Here is a 22,876-nt window from a genome sequence, read left to right as displayed (position 1 = left end):
TCACATATTGCACGGTTGCATTATGGACAGATACATTCTATATTCACCAACATAACCGGTTTGTGGGTTGTCACATGAGTAAAAAAAGTGTGGTGAGCAGGGGATTTATAAACCTCACAGTATAGCGCAATTCTATGTGCAATACAATTTGACTTTTGTTCAGCAGTTTAACTACAGTGGTGACATCAAAACACCATCAAAACAGTGACTTGAATTGTAAAAAAACAAATGTGAATTTAATATCTATACATGTCTTCTATGTTTGTGGTTTTAGAAGGACTACTCAATTTATAAAGCAAGGTTAGTTATGTTTTTTACATAAACGAACATTTTACACCCTTTTCTAATCTGACAGATTGAAATCAAATACTTAAAGCTGCAGAAAGCAACAAGAACGGTTGTGTGAGATTTGAGACAGTGTGAGCTGTGTTCTGTGTGCAGGCAGTTGGCAGCTGTGTGGTTGATGTGGCGGGGGGCTCGTCGCTCTCTCCAGGGGCTGCAGCAGCGCACAGAGGGGAGCAGGAGCACAGACGACAGGGTGTCTCGTGCTGGCTTCAGTGGGTTTGGTTCTGGGGGTTTGTCGTTCCCGTCATGGTGGTACTGCGCCGTCTTTCTAGGAACATGAAAGACACAAAGGCCTTGAACAGATGAGCTCTAAAGGTTCTGTTTGTTGTAGAGTTGAATGCATTTTCAAATCCCTCTTCCAGGAAACCTAAGACAAAACAAGACATTTACATAAAGGCCTTGGCACCTGTAAGGCACCATAGCATTTAGAGATTTAGCTCTATAGTTATTCTAATTTAGGAAAAGATCTATCAAAGTATATATGTATATATTATATATATATATATATATATATATATATATATATATAAATATATATATATATATTATATACACATACCTATACATACGTGTGTGTGTGTGTGTGTGTGTGTGTGTGAGTGTGTGTGACCTTTCAAATTGATCCCTCTAAATATATATCGGTCTAATCCCTCATTGAGAATGACTGAGATTCTCAGTCTGCAGGAGAAAAGATGTTGCAGGAGAAAAGGTTTGAAATATCATTTTTTGTTAAAAAAAAAAAAAAGGGAACCTCTCTTTAAACAGAAATGCAGGTTTAAGGTAACCTACCAGTTGTATGTAATAGTGTTTTGAAGCCCAGGAGCGGGAGACGCCATGGCCATTCTGATGCTAACCAGGTACTCGGTGAGGAGGGAGCGACGGTCAGTTTACAATAGGGTGTTGATGTCCATTACAGGGCTGTTGGGATACAAAGAAGAATAGTCACAAGTGAAACCAAAAACTCCCTTTATCAGGAGGTCCCGCCCAGTGGGCAGGGCCTACACAGAGTAGGATGAATGTCTGAGTTTCAGGACTCGATCCACAGATTGAGAATGACTCTTGGATGAGAGTCGAAGCGTTTTGTTTTTCCAAAAACAGTGTTCAGATGACAACAACTGAATCTTTTTCTACAACCCTCTAAATACAATATTTTTCAATTTCTATCTGGCCATTTATTGAAATTACTGCATTAAATCAACTTTTAATTAGAATTATTTTTGTCCCTTTACATTTCTGTCTTTAACCTCTTTATCTCTTTAGCTGTAGTTGCCATTTGTCATTCCTGTCATAGTAGATTACTAGAACAGACCGAAAGCTCAGCTGTATGCTTTCTATTGTTGCCACTATTAGCCTCTTGTGCTGCAAAGATGATGCAGGCAGAACGCTGTGGCAAGAAGAGGAGGTTTCAGCTCTGACACTTCTCATCTGTGCCAGTTTCTCACGGTCAGAAAGTTGTCTTTTCAGTCCTTCACCACATTGCTCCCCACCCACCCCTATAACACTCTCACTCTCCTCACAGCTCGGTGACTTTCATCAGCAGCAGCAGCACCGAGGTCATGGACAGAGCTCTTTTCTTGTTCCATTATTGATATTGTTATGTTGTTCACTAGAATCTGGGCTCTGTGCCCTGAGCAAAACCACAGGTGCATGAGCCCAGGTTCACACAGATTCAAAATGGCCTATGCCCTTCTGAACCGGAAACTGTCTTGTGCTGAGGTTTTTACTTGTTGTTCTAGTCAATCTGAATTGAGAGCATCACGGATTGATGATGGTTTGTAAGATTTTCCAATGCAGAATCTTTTGACAGGCATTTCTGCCACTGCTTTGAGGCATCCTTACCAAAGAGATGGAAATATTGATTATGTCCACTTTCACATTCTCCCACACAGCTCTCTGACAGTAGTAGTGAAGTGACATGGCAGGGTTACACATAGGTAAGCAGGTGTGGGAACGCCACAAAATGAAAGACCTAGTCACGCAATCACAGCAACAAGAATACTCAGAAAACTTTGATGAAGGCATGATAATTAGACCCTATATATAGTATTATTTTGTCTTACGCTAGCTGTTTTTATCTTTATTTTTCCCCTCCATTCCTTATTAGGAAATGAGAGGTTTTGTCTATATGAGTTTTTGTTCATAAGAGTTTTGTTTATAAGAGTTCTTCTATTAAGAGTGTTTTTTAAACTTCATATAAGTTATCTGTCCTTTTCCTCTGTGTCTACCTGCGTTGCAACAATGAAATTTCCCCATGTGTGGACAACAAAGGAATATCTTATCTTATCTTATACAGTAGCCTGGGTATTGCCAAAAAACTTAATTTATTACAGATATAATATAATATATATAATATCCAGATACAATTTAAGAAACAGATTTTTGAATATGCTTAATGATAAAAACAAATGAATTAATAAAAACATTTAATTTAAGTTCCACTATAAAACAACATAACTTTGAATGAATGATCATGAATGAGATCAGCAGGCCTTACTTAGTATTCAGTATTATTTTAGGCTGCAGTGTATATTAGAGCTCCTGATCAGACCTTTTCTAAAAGTCAATCTAAATACTGTAGCTAACCTTTTTGTCTTGCGTAGCCTTTGGCTACTAGATTTATCAACTTGTTGTACTTGTGATTCTTTAGGTTTAAACTTTAGGCAACATATGTTTACATGTTTAGTGACAATCACTATTATAAATGTTCACATTTGACTGTGTATCATACTTTATCCTAAAAAACGAAACACTAAAATAATTTATTTGATTTTCCTTTCTTCTTTACTTTTAATGGAAACACAGCTCTAAATTTAATTTAGTCTTCTCTTATAGTCTGTGGATTATTGCATTCTCAAATTATTCAAGGTTGGGTCTCTATTAATTTAATCTAGAGAGTTTTGCTGATTCTTCTGACATTCTTCTGTGTTATTTTTGGAGGTGTGTGAATTTGGGTAGTTCTTCAAGTTCTCACACTGACACAGCAACGTAATGTGTTTGTGCATCTTCCCATAAATGTGCTGAGGGCTGCAGAGCGCTGGAAATGTATGTGAACGTGTGAACCATGTCATATCACACGGCTCCACCCGACATCTCCCCCATCATTTGCTCGATCAGCTTGTGTGTGTTGTCACTGTCGAGGTGTGAAGCCACAAGCAGAACTGTTTGACCATAGCTAGGACACATGTGACACCAGAACGCTGCCACTCCCAGGAACAAGCTTTCATTAGAGATACTAAAACATGTCCATTCCACCAAACAAGTGTTTTGCCCTGTGCCATCCATTTGTAGCAATATGAGTACAAGTAATACTGTGTCAATGTGAATCACTGGAACAATACACTAAAACACTTATACTACACTAATATTATATATACTTATATATTTATATTATGTTGTACTTTGTATTGCAGCACTAAATGTTGTGGGACAAATAAAGATTGTTTTATATTATCTAAGTCATATGGTCAATATATTTACTGTGTTACAGTCTTAGAAGTATATTGTGAATTTGTTATTCTTCTTGTGTTATTATCTTTTTTATTTGTTGGTGATCGGCTGCAGACATCCATCTCTGCAGGACCTTTACGTCTCCAGGGCTCTGGGACGAGCAGGTCGGATCACAGTCGACCCTTCTCACTCTGGACACGGACTATTTGAGCCACTCCCCTCAGGCAGGAGGCCACTCCCCTCAGGCAGGAGGCCACTCCCCTCAGGCAGGAGGCCACTCCCCTCAGGCAGGAGGCCACTCCCCTCAGGCAGGAGGCCACTCCCCTCAGGCAGGAGGCTACGGTCCATCCAGACCAGAACCTCCCGCCACAAGAACAGTTTCTTTCCCTCTGCTGATGGACTCATGAACACTTCCTAAACCCCTGTCACTAATAAGGTATAATTTACCTTATCTCTAACTGTAAATGTTGTGTACATACCAAGTTTATTTTTATATTATAAATAGATGTTCTTTGTTTTTCGTGCTCGTCTCCTGATTTAAAGGTCAGCAGTTCAAATCCCGCTGTGTGAATGGGTCGACTGGTTCTTAATTGCACTGAATCTCCAAAGCAAGTTCCTAGTAACGGCCTTTTCTGATTTTGATATGGACATTAAAATGACATTGGATGAAGTAGATGCATTGTTTCAAGTGTTTTAGATAAAATACTAATTTTCAACACCTGTCCATAGGAATGGGTCAAAAAAGTTCTTTACGGATAAGGCCAGTGAATTACTTAAAGATGACCTTACTATTTATTACCAGACGCCTGACAGCAGCCAGAAAGAAATCAAAGTCAGTTTGTAGTGTGAAAATATTAAAAGTCCTTTATTACTGCATGGATGGCCAAGACGTTTCGACTTCATCAATGAGTTGTATGTATGTGTATGTATTTGTTCTTTATAGAAAGCTGCTTATTTATTTTTTACATACCTTAAGTGTGCTTCTTGTGGTCATTTAAATGTTAATAGCATATATAACTGTATTATAGCTCCTGATTGCTCATTTGACTGAATACATTCTCATCTTAAGAGTCCATATTTGTAAATGGAATATAGACAAGAACAGGTGCCTCTATTGTATTTATGCCAAAAAAGAATCTGGAGCAAAAAGTCAAACTGACAGTGAACCACAAAGCTGAGCCAGTTTACAGCTGGGAAAGACACTTTTAAGATCAAACAAATGGAGTCTGCTGTACATGTGCTGAACCCTGGTATATAGGTTACTGCTAACAACTTTATAATATCACAAAAAAGATCTTTGCTGGAAAATGTACCGACCACGTTTTTTTAATTGCCAGAGAATGACAAAATCGGTTTGTTTTCAAGTCTTTTGTTATAATTGATCAAAGAAAAACAAAAAACTATAAGTGGATTATTATAGCAAAAGTAGTTTGGGTTGATTGCCCTTTTATGTTTCAAGCTTTATTTATGATTTGTGTCTGATATTCATTCTTCTTTCATCAAATCTTTCATCCAGTATGTTATTATTGACAGCAGAATCAACACTAGTATGGTTACAACAATTGTTCTAACATGTTTTAACGTATGTTTTAACGTACACACACAAAATGTCATACAATAAAGAATATGATCTTCTGCTATTTGAAAGACTTGCATTTATGCCCATATTTCTTCTTTATAACCGTCATAAATAAAACAATTATGTCATTCGACCTCCCAAAAAACTACAACAAATACACAAAACTTAAAATAATGTTAGCATAACCAGGGTGACATTATTTTGACAGTGAAGTGAGCTGTGAATGAGTTAAATTGTGCAGGCATCTAAAGCAGGCCTCAAAGGGTGAATTGGGATTTTCACTTGCATAGTTGGCTGTCATGGCAACCACTGAGAGGCTTTGTGGCAGCCGTGAGTTTGGTGAGCTTTAGACCTCAAAACCGGACCGTGCTGGAACATGTTTGTTCTATGCAACCTCTGGACATAAAAAAGAGCCTATATCAAGAACTTCAACATTAGTAGGATGATTGTAGATGTTCCTAAAGGGTCCAACGAATGCTTAATTCTGAAATAGGCGAGTTGTTTACAATCGCAACTTTTTTTTACTCCTTATATATCCAGTAAGATCATGTTTTCTCTGTCTGAATTGGCCCCTCTGAACCAGCACCAGAACCAGTGCAAGCTGCTGAAGCCCTGGTGGGAGGTCTTCATGGATTACTTGGGCGTCCTGATGCTCCTGGCCTCCGTCTTGGCCTGTACCGAGCAGCTTTCCCGGGAAAAGCTCTTGTGCATTCCTCTGGATCCACTCGCCAGTCCGTCCGGAGGTCCTGGTGGCGACACATCTCAGCAAAGTACCACCACCACGACTACAGCCGCCAACCCTCAGCCACAGGGTCGACGAACTCATCTGGTGTATCAGCAGTATGTTTACATCAGCCAGGTACCATCCTATAAAAAGTACAAATACTAGCAGTAGTTCCCTCATTACTGGTAATTGATGAAATGGTTTTAATTGATGGGCAGCATGGGGGCATAGTTGAAATATGCAAGAAGTATAGGGTTTAACTCCAGGACTAGGATAGGGTCTTGTGAAGTTTGCATGTTCCTCCTGGTCTCTGCAAGATTTATCTGCGTACACTACAAACATGGGACCAGAACACCACTTTAAAAGAAATCTCTGTTTAATAAAATGTTATATTTGCTCTATGTAACTTTTCTGATGAAGAGTTTGCCACATGCTTGTCTCCACAGAGATGCCATTGCTTTTCTTTGTATGTTCCACAGTATTATTAAACCTATGTATCTTCATGGAAATGTGAATAAATACAAAATAAAATGTGTTTAATTCCAGACTGTGGAAAATTCTAGGCACAACCTTTCAATTGTTTTTGCATTTTGTCTTCTAGGTGTGCTACCATGACGCTCTGCCCTTCTGCTCTCGTTTCTTCCCCTACATGGCCTTGATGCAGTCTCTGGTCTTAGTGGCCTCTGGCTCCTTCTGGCTCCACTTCCCCCACACCTCTGCCCGCATCGAGCACTTCCTCACCATCTTGAGCAAGTGCTGTGAGTCGCCCTGGACGTCTCAGGCCCTGTCCAACGCCGCGCAGCAAGAGACAGCCCAAGAGACAAACGTGACCAGTCAGAAAGCTCCATCACATCCATCGTTGTATCTGCCTTCAATGAACTTTATCCGGCATGCCAGCCTAGACTCAGGTTGTAATAGTCCGCTGTTGAAAAGAGCAGAGAGCTTTTCTATTAGTGACCCTCCATCACCATGTCCCACCTCAGCCAAACCTTCAAGCTTACTGAGCCTCCAAACGCATTCCACCAAAACAACACCGCCGGACAATGATCCCCGACATGAGGTCAGCCTGGACAAGAATGACGGAGAACAGGCCAGGGCGCTGTTCGAGAAGGTCCGCAAATTTCGATCGCACAGTGAAAACTCTACAATAATATACCAGGTGGGAGTTCTTCAAGGCTCAATATTAGCTCTCTTGCATTTCCAGACAATGTAGCAGCTAGAATTGTAGTGTATTAAACTGGAGTTTGTGGTTTGTACATAAGACGATAAACAAAAACGTATCTACCAAATAGATTAGACTAATTTTTAAAAATCAAAAATGATAAAAAATGTCATGTGCGTGCGTGCGTGCGTGTGTGTGTGCGTGTGTGTGCGTGCGTGCGAGTGTGTGTGTGTGAGTGTGTGTGTGTAATGAATATATGATTGACATGAATAGCGTTGAAAATAGATAGGAAACAGCTCTCATTGAACTTGTTTTGTGCTTTAGGTGTACCTGGCTCAGACTGTGTTCAAGCTGTTGTTGGTGGTGCTCATTGGGAGCTACACGATCCCTCTGCTGAGCTCCTTCTCCTTCAGTCTTAAGTGTGAGGCTGAGGAGCAGGCTCTGGTGGGCTACTCCTCCTTCCAGTGCATTCATGTTCTCTCCTCTCTGCTGCGTAAACTGCTATTGGCCTATATGAGTCTGCTAGGAGTCTACGGCCTCCTCAATCTCTACACCCTGGGTTGGATCTTACAGAGGTATAGAACAGAGTAATTATGTGTAAATTGGACCCGGATTAATGTATAATGATGGAACTGTAAACATCAGAATGCAATGCAGGACCAAATTTCACGAATGTTTCTTATTTGCTCAACTTCTCATAGTCATAACCAAAAAAATATCTGTTTGTTACCATGCCTATCCTGGACCACTAAACTTCACACAATAGTTTATAAGCAGGCCTCTGGAAACAGCTTTTTTGGCACATTTACGAATATTATTTCTTCATTGTACTATTTTAGTTAGGTATAAAGTGGTATCATTCATATAATACATTTTATTATCAAAATACATTTAGTTTATAGCATATTGACAACATGCAACTAGAATACATACATGTTGCAGAGGCCTGATAATACTCAACAATGGTACTTGATTGTTTTGGGGGGATAATTCATTGTTTGTTTAGCGGTCATCAAATTGACAGCTCCTCTTATCCTGGGGTTCTTCATTGTATTTTGTGTTTCCAGTGCCCTGCGTCAGTTCTCTTTTCATTCAGTAAAGAACATGAGCTCTTTGAGAGAGGTCCCAGACCTGAGGAACGACCTGGCTTTCCTCCTGCACATGCTGGATCAGTACGACCCCCTGCTGGTGCAGCGACTCTCCGTGTTCCTCTCCCCTCTGGGTGAGAGCCCCCAGGGAGAAGACAAGGGCCTGGAGCGCATCTGGGGGGAGGAACAGCTGAGGGCCCTAATCACAGAGGACACAGAAGGCAGCTCCAGACTGACACTAGTGGCCCTGCCCAGGATTCCCTCAGCACTGTACACGCTCAGCAACCTTCATGTGCTCAGGCTGGAGCTCATCACCGATGCTCGGTTTACTGCACAGCTGTCACACATGTCCTCCCTCAGGTGAGGCTACAGAAGCAGACCAAGATAAGTATCCTAATCTTTCTGCCATATGCTGTGGAAAATGACAAAAACGAATATTGTGTGTGTCATGGAATTAGACATACACCGATGCTATTCCTTAACACATAGAGAACACAATTCAACCTAGAATATGAAACGACACAGAAACATCAGACATTTGTGTGGCATGCATGGGAGAAAACGCGGGGACTGTGTCAGCCAGGCCGTTGTAAGGAGCCTGGCTGACCCTCCTGCGTCTCACCCCCGCGTCTCACACCGTTTTTTCCCATGCTGGTTGGTTTTATTAGATATTCTGGAATAGGCGGGTCACATTTCTCATTGGTCAGCCTCACATCAAGGCACTTGGTATTTTTCCGTAGAGATCAAGCCTTGGGTAAACATTACCCAGACTCCTCTGGGTTATCACCCCCCCCTAGGGTAAACATCCTTTGGCCCATCTTTACGACCCCTTCACAAACAAATGCAGTTTGTCACACACCCGTTCTTCTCTTAGACTAATGATGCAGATAAAATATCACTATTATGCAGATAAAATACATCACAGAAATATAATCATATATTCACATTTTATCACATTTCCCTCCTGTTTATCAAAGCATTAGTCTACTATATCATGTGCCAAACACATTACTCATTTCAGTTTTCAACATGTCTTTCATATTGTTGTTAAAATGACACTTTTACACTTAAAAAATAATGCACATTTCTCAAACATTGAACACACTTCTTTTCTCTCGGCCCACAACATTTCTACAGCATTACTGTCCTAAATTTTGAGTCAGATTGGTCAATCTCTGTAATTTGACAAACAGACAATTTATCTTGTCTATAATTTGTGCGGTGTGATGGGAAATATAGAACTACAAGCGGAAAGCCCTTAAACCCACTGCTCTCTGGTCAGTCAGTTCTCGTCAGGGACCTCTCTCGACACCCCAATAGAATCAAATACGTAGTATCAGGTGCTACTGGGACCAGACTGTCCTCTAACCTCTCGACCTTGACCCTGCGGTATGGTTCTGGGTGATGCTGGTCTTTGTTATGACCATGGCTGGCCACAAAAGGGATACATAGGCACAACGTCCCACAAGTGTCCCCACATCACCATAAGTCCTCTCTTGGTTTCTTAAGAGACCTTCTCCCGCTGCTCGCTTCGCTCACACCTATGACACATATGAACTGGTACATTTCCCATCTCAATTCATAATCTCATTAACATTACATGTAGTTATGTTGTAGCAGATAAAAAAGAACTCTCTTAGTTAGTGCAAACAACTGTGGCTGTATAATATGCCATTGTGTTTCTTCAGCCTCTGTCATGTCAATTATACATTGTACATTATTACACATCATGCATTTCATAACCTTTCAAGTTGATCACTTATTTTCTTCCCTCTATTCCAGGTCTGTGTATGTTTCATTTCCCGGTAAACACAGTTGTGTATGTTGATCGATTGTCCCGATTGTCCCGATTGTACCGATTGTCCCGATTGTCCCGATTGTCCCGATTGTCCCGATTGTCGCGATTGTCCCGTGCATAATACAGGTGTTCAGCACCCATATTATTGTCATCACTTGTGATGATGATAACTGTTGATTCTTTTCCCACAGAGTATGGTACTCTGCGCACCGTAGCCTCTGTCTCTCGTTCATCGTAGCAGAGTATCGTACTCTATCGTAGACTCTGGACAAAACTCATACAAACGAAGTCCTGCGTCTGCGATGTTATGGATCTGGTGTTGTGTTGTCCAGACATTTCTCTCACTTTCCCATGAGAGCACCCATGTTCTCGTCCCTCCAATGGTCAGTGTGAGGACGACACGGTGTGGCTCCGTCCACTTTGCTCGTCCACCTGGCTCGTCTCTGTAAACACCACATCTCCAACACGCTCTCTGCTGCGGTGATAAACAAAGTCTTTTCGACAATTCAGTGCATTTCAAACAGTTTTCTTGTTTACAATTTTTTTTTAGTAATTATTGATTCGGAATATTTGTTTACACGTACATATCCCTCCTTTTTGAGATATGGCTTTGCCCATTTCTCAAACTACTACTACATTTAACCAAAATTCAATAATCCAGATAGTTTACAACGTTCACTAATCCAGGATGTAATCAAGGAAGAGATGGAATTGCGTCTGTCACTCCACTCCGCAATGTCACCTCTTGACCTTTCACAGTTCAGTGGTCACATCCCTGTCTGAGCCCCCCTTCCACGGCGCTGGGCCCCCATCCTGTGTGTCTGTAATCCGACACTGCCTCTGCGATCTGTAACTTGTAAATCTGTTTTACCACCATTTGTTTCAAACTCCAAATGTTTCAAACTCTAAATGTTTTGTATCCTCAAACTCTAAATGTCTCAAACTCTAAATGTTTGGGCTCCACGTGTGCGCGCGTATGTGTGTGTGTGTGTGTGTGTGCAATACAAATACATCAAACAATAATAATTGTCTCAATAATTCCCCCGTTGAGCTGGCCATAAGGGTCAGTTCACAACTTAGAATTCTTCATCATAATTAACAATTTCACATCTCCTCTGTGGGTGTGGCCTGAATAAAGTCACCCATCTAATGTAATATGTGCTAATCTTCTATATGTGCTTCAGGTGAGTTTCAAACTCAATCTCTCACACCTGCTCATGTGGTGCTTTACAAACATTGTGTATTAGTTTGTTCTAACAAGTCTATATGTGTATAAAAATCAAAATGATTCTAAACCTTCCCCTGGTTATAGTTTTCACTATCTTCAGGTAATCTGCGGGTCTCGTAATGTATTCTTCTGCATTACACTCCTCCCCCCGGGTCCGTCCTGACTCCGTCCTGAGTCCTGTCCAGATTCTTTGCCAGTCAATAGCCCCTGTTATCTCTGGCTATCTTTATGACCCATATCATCCCATGTCCCCCCACTTCTGCATCAATTGCCTTAGTTAATGACACACAGTCATGTCTTTCCTGGGAGGGCATTTGACGTCACTATTTAACTTATTCCCTGCTTACGTCTACATGCAATACGAGGTTTCCTCATGATAATACAAATAAATAAGTTACTGATATAACTTTTACTATCACTTTACTTACTACTCATTCTATGTCCAAAAACTTCAGTAGTCACTCATTTAACCATATTATCACTTCCAGGCCTGTGCCTGTATTTGATTCTAAATTCAAAAACCCTTCTGTCTTTTCGTCCTGTACTTTCATCTAGTCATGCATTAAGTCAAAAAAGATAATTTTCGTCAAGTCCAAAAATAAAACAAAACAAAACGTAGCTTTGTTCTGTGCACTCAAAAAACACGATACCGTAAAAACACAACTTTTGTCTTCTATGTCGGGGACAGGAAGTGTCCTGTCTGTGATCACATTCCCCAAAAAATTGGCCATCTATGAAAATCTGAATTAATCTTCATCTCTTATCAAGTTTAATACAATCTTTATAATTGATTGTTGTCAATCAAACAAAACCCTAAATTTGTTGAAATACAGAGCTCTCAAATACTAAAATTTAAAACCAGCTGGGTTTAATTCCTAATTTCATCAGTTCAGAGCGTCCTCTGAACTGCTTTCTCCTCTCCTGCCTTGTTGACCCCCCTTATCTCCCCCTCTCTGCCACGTCATCTGAGCACACCGGAAGTCTCCCTCCAAAATCCTCTTATGACTTTTCCTTTGTCTTTTTACAGTTTGGGGTGATAATTCTGGCATTATTTGGTCTCGGTCGTCTGAGAGAAATGCTACTTGCTTTACAGTCACGGTCAATGTCAAGCTTCTAGAGAAAATTCCTTATTAGATTCCTCCGGACATAAATGTGGTGTTTAAGATTCACCCGTGACTGCAAATTTTAGATCTCTCAGAATAACGCCTTGTGACCCTTGTATGATTAATTGTGATTCATACTTGTTAGTTAATCACTTATTAATCCTCATTCACACATTCACACTTCTCTCTTACTTACTTCGCTCGTGCACAGCGCTTACATTCACTCATCTTTATGTCAGTAACAACTCGGCATAAGGCTTCATAACTTTCTTTCGGTGAGAAACTTAACTCGTGGTGAGCAATTTAACTCCTTTATGTGTGAAACTTATCTTCACAAAGCTAACCAATATTTTTTCTTTTTAATGAGTAAATATTAAACTCCTGTATTTTTTGTCAAATGAGAAATATTAAACTCCTGTATTTTTTACTGAGAAATATTAAACTCCTGTATTTTTTACTGAGAAATATTAAACTCCTGTATTTTTTGTCAAATGAGAAATATTAAACTCCTGTATTTTTTGTCAAATGAGAAATATTAAACTCCTGTATTTTTTACTGAGAAATATTAAACTCCTGTATTTTTTACTGAGAAATATTAAACTCCTGTATTTTTTGTCAGTGAGAAATATTAAACTCCTGTATTTTTGACTGAGAAATATTAAACTCCTGTATTTTTTGTCAGTGAGAAATATTAAACTCCTGTATTTTTGACTGAGAAATATTAAACTCCTGTATTTTTTGACTGAGAAATATTAAACTCCTGTATTTTTGACTGAGAAATATTAAACTCCTGTATTTTTTGTCAAATGAGAAATATTAAACTCCTGTATTTTTGACTGAGAAATATTAAACTCCTGTATTTTTTAATTAAACTCCTGTATTTTTTAACTGAGAAATATTAAACTCCTGTATTTTTTGTCAATGAGAAATATGAAACTATATTAAACTCCTCTTTATGCGAGTAACTAACCTCCTGCATAAAGCCTATGCATAAAACGTTTCATGGCTAACTCTTTCACACACAAAGTTTTGTCTGACCTTCCTTGTCGCCTGTGTTCTCCTGCTGCTTCGAAACGACGCGTTCTCATCGCGGAGACTGAGGTGCGATGGGCGGCCACGGGAAAAGTGGACTTCCTTTAGCTGTGCACAGACTTCACCGATTCACCCGTCAATCTCCGCGAAGGGGCTGCTTGTCGTCCGGCTCGATAGGACCAGAAAATGTCATGGAATTAGACATACACCGATGCTATTCCTTAACACATAGAGAACACAATTCAACCTAGAATATGAAACGACACAGAAACATCAGACATTTGTGTGGCATGCATGGGAGAAAACGCGGGGACTGTGTCAGCCAGGCCGTTGTAAGGAGCCTGGCTGACCCTCCTGCGTCTCACCCCCGCGTCTCACACCGTTTTTTCCCATGCTGGTTGGTTTTATTAGATATTCTGGAATAGGCGGGTCACATTTCTCATTGGTCAGCCTCACATCAAGGCACTTGGTATTTTTCCGTAGAGATCAAGCCTTGGGTAAACATTACCCAGACTCCTCTGGGTTATCAACCCCCCCCCTAGGGTAAACATCCTTTGGCCCATCTTTACGACCCCTTCACAAACAAATGCAGTTTGTCACACACCCGTTCTTCTCTTAGACTAATGATGCAGATAAAATATCACTATTATGCAGATAAAATACATCACAGAAATATAATCATATATTCACATTTTATCACAGTGTGTCATGAATTTGAAACATGAGAATGAACAAGGAGATGTATCATTTACATTTGTTGACACAGAATAGAATAGGCACAATATATTGTTTAGAATTTTACTCTCACATTAAACTGACCTTTCTACAGTGAAGTGAAATTACAGAAAACATTCCCTGTTGTCCACAGAGAGCTGCATCTGCACCACTGCTCTGCTGCTATAGCCCCCGGAGCTCTGAGCGTCCTGCAAGATTGTCTGGAGATCCTCCACCTGACTTTCTCCCAGCCCTCACAGCTGCCCGGGTGGGTGCTCTCCCTTAGAGGCCTGCAGCAGCTCCACCTGAGCGGCTGTCTGCACAGTGAGGGAGGGGTGGGGGCACGCAGTTGGGCCCTGGGAAGCCTACGTCATCTCCGACACCTGCGTATACTGGTGATTCGGAGCATGTTGCCACGTATTCCAGGAGAACTGTGTGAGGTGGCAGGCACTTTGGTGCGGTTGGAGATTCACAATGAAGGCACAAGGCTATTGGCTCAAAGTGGACTCAAGCGCTTGGTTGGTCTCACAGAGCTTCTCCTCCAGGACTGTCAGCTGGAACGCCTACCTTCTGCTTTCACAGCACTCATAAACCTGCGCTCTCTTGATCTGCAACACAACAGGCTGCGAACTCTAGAAGAACTTAACGGACTGTCACTACTACACCGTCTTTCAAACCTAAGACTTGCATACAACCATATTGTAGCACTCCCACCTTCCATCAGTTTACTCCAAAGGCTGGAGTTGTTAGACCTAGCCAACAATCAGCTCCACTGTGTCCCCCTTGCCCTTTTCACTCTGCGTGGGCTACAGAAGCTTCTACTGTCTGGTAATCTTCTGGAGCAGCTGCCTGGTGAGGTGAGGGCGCTACAGTCGCTCACAGAGTTGGACGTAAGTGGGAACAGGTTGGAGAGTCTTCCCAGTGAACTGTTCAGTGGCTGTCTGAAGTTGCATGTGCTGAATGCATCTCATAATTACCTGCGCTCCTTACCTCGGGAGGTGGGTGATTTAACTGAGGTGTGTAGGTTGGACCTGCGCAGTAACAATTTGGAAGAGTTGCCCTGTGAGGTGGTCCATTGCTCTGGCCTCTATGGAGGGGGGCTTTTAGTGGAGGACTGGCTCTTGTTGTCTTTGCCTCCTCTTGTTCGGCATCTGCTCAATCAGTCCCAGTCCGGCTCTCGGACGGAGACTGACACTTTTCCAATTTTTTCTCCATCACAGTGGTGCTTCCACTCCGCTCTGGAATCACAGATTTAATAATTGAGAATATGTGTCATCAACACATTTTATGATCTGAAAATTATTAATACAGTAAATTTGTAAAACATTTACACTTCTACAATAAATCCAGATTCAGAAAGATGAAAACAGTATGTTATTATTTAGCCTACTAGGGCTGCAAATAAAGATACATTTGGTAACCGATTAGGCTAGCAATTGTTAGTTTGATTTATTGATTAGCTGTCTAGAACGCAAAAGGACAGTGACTATAAGATTGATACAAAATTTTACTCAAATTAATCAAATTAATAATTTGACTATCTGGCGGGGAATATCTACAGATGAAAGTGTGTTTTCATCAAAACACAAAATGTACACATTTGCCATTTTTGTGTGATTCTTGCTCTGTCTGAGTACTAAAAGATTTTCTCTCAGCTCATGGCATGTTTAGGAGTCTGTGTATGGACCAGTTAACGATTATTTGTTGACACATTTTTCTATAAATCGATTTGTTGTGATTAATCGGTGAACTTGTGGTAGGCCTGTTGCTGGTCACAAAGTTCTACTTCTTCTTTTGGCGTTTTATGACAGTTGGTATCCTAGTGTCCTGCCACGTACTGTAGTTGTACGTCTTAGACTTTATCTTTAGACTTAAAGTCTAAAGTCTCAAGTCTCAATAATAAAGTCTAAAGTCTAAAGTGCACTCCCCGCACCCCAGGAGCCACTGAAGTCTAAAGAATAAAGTCTGAAGAGTATAGTCTAAATATCAAATCAAATCAAATCAAATCAATTTATTTTTGTAAGGCCCAAAATCACAACAACAGTTGCCTCTGAGGGCCACAGGGAGAAATGAATCAACAATGTCTGTGGTGGCGATGGAGTCAGACAATGTCTGTGGTGGCGATGAAGTCAGACAATGTCTGTGGTGGCGAGGGACGATGTCCCAGGGTCCTCTGTCCTTAGACTCTCCTTCTCGGATAAATAAGTTAAGTATAAAGACTAAAGTCTATAGAATAAATTCTAAAGTCTAAACAATGGCGGTAGTGTAACACAATGGATACCAGCCGCCATAAAACACCAAAGAAGAAGAGCCGGAATACTCTATTGATTACACTGTACCCACCATAAAATATCTAAAAGTTAAATGCAAATGTTTGATATGATGATTTCTATTAGTGTCTAGACTCACTAACTTGAAAAACCTGAATTTTAACCAGAATAATTTTAGCTGCATTTAGCAGTATTAAATATAATTGGCCTATAGAATGTTGTGATGTCATCTGCCTACATTTTGAACAATGTATTTTGACATGATTATCCCCAGGATATAATATAAAAGAAAATTGAAGTAAACAAGCCTTGCCCCCCTGTCTACGGGGATTGAGCGACATCTAGTGGCAAAGATGCTAAAACAATCCCTCGATTTTTCAACGTAGGCCAAGTCATAAACTACTAAACTAGATATTCTTCTTCTAAGATGTTTTATGGCGGCTGATATCCAAGTGTTACATTACCGCCACAATTGATTTTTGTTAATTGACCCCTCATACACCTACTGTAGTTGTACGTTTATCTTTAATCTGATAGTGTTTGTGATTAGGGTAATTAATGGTACACATCGTATTCGGTCACAGTCGGTTCCAATGTGAGTTGCCGTTTTTAGCTTATGATGAGAATTGAAAGGATTCATTTTAAGGACTATCTATGACAACTGCGGCCTTATTGTGTCCTTTTCCTGTATTTTAAGAGTTTTTTTTTGCACTTCCTATGGGTAGCTATCCTGTCTAAAACAGTCACACGTGTGCTTTAACATTTGGTTGTAATCTTAAACCCTAAACCAACTGTACCTCGAGGGCTCCCGTAAGTGTAGTCCGATCCAGTGCCGACGCGGTTCCGCATCCCGCTTCTTTTGTGCTTTGACTGCGGTATTCTCTTATCCAATGACGTGTCGTCTTTGATGTTGGACGTCTGAGTTGACCAATCGGAGCACAACATCCAATGGAAGGTGGCATTTCCGGTTCGTCGTATAACCCTCTGAGGCCTGCACATGCGGTTTGGATCTGTTCTTCTGCTGTAGCTTCCACCGTAAAGGTAAGAATTGATTTATAGGAGGTTGAGCGCTTCATTTTTTACCATTTATTTTGCATGATGCGGTGATTACATGGTTAAAGTTTTCATTGGAGAATAACAATAAGGTAAAACGCAACTGAATTCTTAAACGGCTGGACAGGAATGGCGTGTAGCTACAGCTAGGTTAGCTCACTTAACGCACCGGTCTTTTGTTGTGTGATCGTGAAGCCGCATAACATGCATCCGAACACACTCGAGTAAATGTATCGGTTTTAAGTTTTTCGGTTGTTTTTATTCGTTTCTAGTGTTGGATCTGGTGGTGAATCTACGTTTGTAAAGTTTTGCGCATTAAACACATTGGCTATCAAGTTAGCAGGGGTTATGCAACAATGGCGCTTGCGTCTAGTAAAAATATATGTTATGGAGAGAGAGCTAGATTCACTGAAGCATACCGGGCATTCTGCTGGTTAATATTATATTTCGTAGCAGTCGTTTAATAGAACAAGCGATTCGTTTTACAACAACCAGACTCGTTTTTCAGGTTAGTTCATTGTTAGCTCGTAAGCGCAAGGATGCTAATCGTACGTAATCGTGACGGAAAGTACGTAGCGGGGTTGTTTTTATTATTATTCGGGGTGAAATCGTGCACTCAAAAGGAAAGTCAAATGCACCATGGTACGTTTATCTTCAATGAACAATTCAGATCCAATTACAAATAATATATGTATAAAATGGTATTATTTTGCCCCCAATGCTCTGCACTGCAATAGAGGCGAAGCTGTGCGGGAAGTGCACTTTAAGGCTAAAGATAAAGTCTTAAGACGTACAACTCCAGTACGTGGCAGTAAGGTAACCGTGTATTTACATTATCTGTCGTCTTCCGTGATCCAGACAAACGCAATGGCCGAGAACGACGTCGACAGTGAGATTTTGGATTACGAAGAGGACGATGAGCCTCAGGGGGCCCCCGAGAGCGCCACTCCAGCCGGTAAGAAGGAGGTCAAGGGCTCGTACGTGTCCATCCACAGCTCCGGCTTCAGGGACTTCCTGCTCAAACCCGAGCTGCTCCGGGCCATCATTGACTGTGGTTTTGAGCATCCATCAGAGGGTAAGCTCAGTTCTTTCTTCACTTTGGTTTTAGTTGTATTATCTCTTTGGTATGTATTTATTGTTTTCTTTGTTTACTACAGTCCAGCACGAGTGCATCCCCCAAGCCATTCTGAGTATGGACATTCTCTGCCAGGCCAAGTCTGGTATGGGAAAGACTGCTGTTTTTGTCTTGGCTACACTTCAACAGATTGAACCCGTTGATGGCCAGGTTAGTGCTTTCTTGAGTTTGGAGACAATTTGAGAAGTTGATGGCATCACAGGTCTTGGAGACATTTAGTATTTTCATTATAATTTTGCGGTGTGAGTTTTTAGACATTGGTATATACAGGATAACTCTGCACATTTAGTGGTTAATTTTACAGTAGATTAACAAACTTGTTTAAGGGTAATGTGCAAAATAAAACGATGAATAATGATAGCAAAGTATATAAAATCAAATGGGGCATGATAAGTTTTCAGGGGGGAGTACTGAACAGAATTAGATCTGGATTACAGATGCATGTTGGCACTTTAGAATGATTATGAATATTGCCATCAGGATTTTTCATGTCTATTGCCCATCCTTTGAGCTTTCTATATGCTGCATAAACTGCATTTTGGCCAGATGAAATCCCTTATTGGATTATTGTTGCATTGCTTGCATTAGTGACATTTTGTCTGGAAAGTTAGTGTTGGTATTTGGATGTCATTTCTGTGTCATCTGTTGGGTGTGCCAGAGCACATTCAGGTTACTCTATTCCGTTAATCCTTTGGGTGTACAAAAGTGGTGTATTTCCTTTATAGTGTGATCATTCACTGAGTGCATTTTATGGTTTATTCAAATGCACAATTTGAGTTAAATGTTGCTGATATTTTTAATATAATTTTCCCTTTTTATTCATCTGTTTCATACAGGTCTCTGTCTTGGTCATGTGCCACACACGAGAGTTGGCCTTTCAAATCAGCAAAGAGTATGAGCGCTTTTCCAAATACATGCCCACAGTGAAGGCAGCTGTGTTCTTTGGAGGCCTGGCCATCAAGAATGATGAAGATGTCCTCAAGAAGAACTGTCCCCACATCGTGGTTGGGACACCTGGCAGAATCCTGGCTCTGATTCGCAGCAAGAGCCTCAGTCTGAAGAACGTCAAGCACTTTGTCCTGGATGAGTGTGACAAGATGTTGGAGCAACTCGGTGAGAAAACATGATTCATTCTGATTCTTTGAGAAGAAAATCTGGATTTTATGTTTCATTGTTTTTTGTTTTTCTCAGACATGAGACGCGACGTCCAGGACATCTTCAGGCTCACTCCTCACGAGAAACAGGTCATGATGTTCAGTGCCACACTCAGTAAAGAGATCAGACCAGTCTGTCGCAAGTTCATGCAGGATGTAAGTAACCGGCACTCAAATACTCTATACTAAGATCTGGATGGTCACATTTAGTAATTGTGATCTATATGCAAATGAATGAATCTAAATGAATAACAAAAAGAGTAAACTGTCAAAAAGCAAAAACTTTGGATGCCCCAAGAGTAGTGTCGTGTCTTTTTTTTAGATTTTATAATTGTTATTTGCACCTTCTTAGCCCATGGAAGTGTTTGTGGACGATGAAACAAAGCTGACCCTCCACGGCCTACAACAGTACTACTGCAAACTAAAGGACAGCGAGAAGAACCGCAAACTCTTTGACCTTCTCGACGTCCTTGAGTTCAACCAGGTAATGGCTGTTATCAAATATAAAACTTTAGGTTGTAGTTATTGAGTCATGTCAGCTGTTAAATGGGGTGTTAAACTGGTGTTTTTCCCTGTAGGTTGTGATCTTTGTCAAGTCAGTGCAACGCTGCATTGCCCTGTCACAGCTTCTGGTCGAACAGAACTTCCCCGCCATTGCCATCCACAGAGGCATGGCACAAGAGGAGAGGTAAGAACATCTATATATGCCACTTAGATGTCCCTAGCCATCCAAACACCTGTTTTTAATACTCTATCCGTTCCTTTGTGCAGACTGTCCCGCTACCAGCAGTTTAAAGACTTCCAGAGGCGGATCCTTGTGGCCACAAATCTGTTTGGCCGAGGAATGGATATTGAGCGAGTCAACATTGTGTTCAACTACGACATGCCAGAAGATTCCGACACTTATCTGCACAGGGTGAGCATCAAACCGTGCAATGGACGCATGTCTCTAGTTTAGTGTTTTTGGTACATTTGTACCATTGCTTCCTTCAAAACATGCAGGTCAAGTTGGCCCATTATGGCAGTGAACACAGTCACAGTGGCATAGAACTAACCATCCAGTCACATTGCCCTAAAAAGGGAGTATTTTAAGTTGTAAACCAGTGTTGTAACTCGAGTTGTTTTTGTACTTTTTAGTACCATTTCTAATTGTAGTTCATTTCCAGTTTGTTCTTAGTTGAACACAAACTTGACAAAGTTATACTGGAATGAAAGAAGTATTTTATTGTGGTTTTTGGTTGCTTGATGCAATCGCTGTATAGTCAGATAGGGTTTTAATTCTTAATGAAGTATTACAATTCTCACACGTTGGTTCATTTGACAGGTGGCCCGTGCTGGTAGGTTTGGGACCAAAGGCCTGGCCATAACCTTTGTGTCAGATGAAACAGACGCCAAGACCCTGAACGATGTCCAGGACCGCTTTGAGGTGAACGTGGCCGAGCTGCCCGATGAAATCGACATCTCCTCCTACAGTGAGTCTCCATAATTAACTGCTTCACAGATCAGAATGTGCACAGCACTACAAACAAGTTGGCCTTATTGCTTATGACCTGTTTAGTAAAGCCAGCGTATTTGCTCAGCTTATGAGTGCCACTCACATACTGGGCAAGTGTAATGTGCGCCTTGGCAACAACAAACTGTTGGTGCACTCCTCAAATCAAAGTGCCAATACACTTAACCTTGTGGTGCTTAGTCTACATGCTCAGCTGTTGCAGCTGTCGTATTATTTCAAATGCCTAATCAGTTTGTTTGTTTGTTTCTTTCTAGTCGAACAGTCCAGATGAGTGACCAGCTCATCTCCTCCTCATCGGTGTCTTGTGTATTTGAAGTAGCTGTACTTCAGTTGAAAGCTCTGCCTGATCCCTTGCTCACGTTTGTCAATTTTTGGCGACAAGGTGTGCTTTTAATTTGTCTTTTACCATTTTGTTTTGCTCTGTGAAATTAAACCTTTTTATAAAATGCCATGTTATTATTGTGGTCTCTTGTAAGACTGTTGTTTTGCTCTTTATAGTGGGCAGGATATGGGTTAGACCTGTCCAAGCAAATTTGAACCTAGGTTGTTTTTTTTTTTTTAGTTGTCCCCATCACTAAAGTTAAGGTAATAAAGTAGATAAATGGTAACATGTTGGCAGTTATGGCTTACGGCAGCTTCTGTTTGATCGTCTCCAGTACTATTCAAAGCTGTTATTCTGACATGTCAAGTTTTGATACATTGGTCATAACCTCACTGTACTATTAAAACCTATTCTTAATGTTCTTTGGAGCCTGTTGTCAAATATTTTTCCAAAAACCAAAGTAGTAAGGCGAGTTTGATTGGACAGAATGGTGAAACACGGTAAAATGAATCAATCGTCATGTACAACTGTTCAAAATACACATTTTAATTCCGATTTACACCCTGCATTGGTGAGTGCTAAAATTGTAAGAACTGATCCAGCTGGAATAAGGCAAACGTGACAGTACAAAATATTTTAACAAGTCAGATACAGAATGTCTTTCAAAAGCAAAGTATAAAATTCAACAAAATGCTAATGGTTTTGCTACAAGAAATTAAACGTACAGTAAATGGAACATAAGTTTTACGCCAAAGCAATGCTGCATCTGTAAACCCAGTCATAAGGTGCATTAAGTTTTTGTAATCTTTGAATTGTGTAAAATGTTAGCAATAAAACGGTGAAGGAAGGACAAATCTGCTACTGCTCATGTACAAAACATGGCACATCTAAACATTGGAGAGTGAAGCTTATTGCTGTGGTGTAAGAAGATGGCAGGCAGATGAGAGCTGCGATCAAATTGCATGTTTACCTCGGCAAAGATTTGAATTTGTTTATAGCACCAGCACTAGTTTTCTCATAAGCAGTTCTCTGAGGAGTATTTTTTCTCTGAATTAGCCAGTGGACATGTTGACGCCAGAATCCCAGGCTTCATCTTCAGCTGCTAAATGTCTCAGTTTGTGGTGGATTGAAGGCAGAGTGCAGTTATGTAAACCACCTCTGACTTGTCTTTAACACTTACAGAGGTACATCCAATCGGCTCCCGCTCTG

The 22,876-nt window shown here is 40.7% G+C and overlaps 2 protein-coding genes and 1 long non-coding RNA gene across 3 annotated transcripts; 2 read left to right on the top strand and 1 right to left on the bottom strand.

Moving 5' to 3' along the window:
- Positions 1–316: 316 nt before the first annotated feature.
- On the bottom strand, positions 317–17,385 carry LOC140358591 (uncharacterized). The gene is made up of 4 exons (XR_011926717.1): positions 17,288–17,385; positions 15,211–15,458; positions 6,009–6,117; positions 317–613 (listed from the first exon to the last, which is right to left on the bottom strand). It is a non-coding gene; the product is annotated as an uncharacterized lncRNA (long non-coding RNA).
- On the top strand, positions 5,774–15,540 carry LOC140358588 (volume-regulated anion channel subunit LRRC8D). Its single transcript, XM_072443513.1, has 6 exons — positions 5,774–5,808; positions 5,912–6,230; positions 6,697–7,254; positions 7,582–7,832; positions 8,325–8,705; positions 14,375–15,540. Exons 2-6 carry the CDS (start codon positions 5,919–5,921, stop codon positions 15,474–15,476), a joined length of 2,604 nt encoding a protein of 867 aa, XP_072299614.1. The 5' UTR covers positions 5,774–5,808; positions 5,912–5,918; the 3' UTR covers positions 15,477–15,540.
- Position 17,386: 1 nt separating the features above from the next.
- Positions 17,387–22,093, top strand: ddx39ab (DEAD (Asp-Glu-Ala-Asp) box polypeptide 39Ab). The gene is made up of 10 exons (XM_072443514.1): positions 17,387–17,531; positions 18,402–18,618; positions 18,701–18,828; positions 19,515–19,791; positions 19,870–19,988; positions 20,185–20,316; positions 20,411–20,520; positions 20,604–20,748; positions 21,157–21,304; positions 21,600–22,093. Exons 1-10 carry the CDS (start codon positions 17,439–17,441, stop codon positions 21,614–21,616), a joined length of 1,386 nt encoding a protein of 461 aa, XP_072299615.1. The 5' UTR covers positions 17,387–17,438; the 3' UTR covers positions 21,617–22,093.
- Positions 22,094–22,876: the final 783 nt, after the last annotated feature.

The sequence above is a fragment of the Eucyclogobius newberryi genome, unplaced genomic scaffold (assembly GCF_026437365.1).
Source record: "Eucyclogobius newberryi isolate DKJ021-1_F unplaced genomic scaffold, fEucNew1.0.hap1 SCAF_13, whole genome shotgun sequence".
NCBI lineage: Eukaryota > Metazoa > Chordata > Actinopteri > Gobiiformes > Gobiidae > Eucyclogobius > Eucyclogobius newberryi.
Note: the sequence above shows the minus strand (reverse complement) of the source record. Positions and strands in the feature narration are given on the sequence as shown.

Excerpts from the sequence above, each read along its gene's own strand:
- LOC140358588 (XM_072443513.1), top strand. The coding sequence starts at position 5,919 with ATGTTTTCTCTGTCTGAATTGGCCCCTCTGAACCAGCACCAGAACCAG. Across the intron at positions 6,231-6,696 it reads AGTATGTTTACATCAGCCAG|GTGTGCTACCATGACGCTCT; the intron begins GTACCATCCTAT and ends TTTGTCTTCTAG. Across the intron at positions 7,833-8,324 it reads CTGGGTTGGATCTTACAGAG|TGCCCTGCGTCAGTTCTCTT; the intron begins GTATAGAACAGA and ends TTGTGTTTCCAG.
- ddx39ab (XM_072443514.1), top strand. The coding sequence starts at position 17,439 with ATGGAAGGTGGCATTTCCGGTTCGTCGTATAACCCTCTGAGGCCTGCA. Across the intron at positions 18,829-19,514 it reads TTGAACCCGTTGATGGCCAG|GTCTCTGTCTTGGTCATGTG; the intron begins GTTAGTGCTTTC and ends TGTTTCATACAG. Across the intron at positions 19,792-19,869 it reads CAAGATGTTGGAGCAACTCG|ACATGAGACGCGACGTCCAG; the intron begins GTGAGAAAACAT and ends TGTTTTTCTCAG.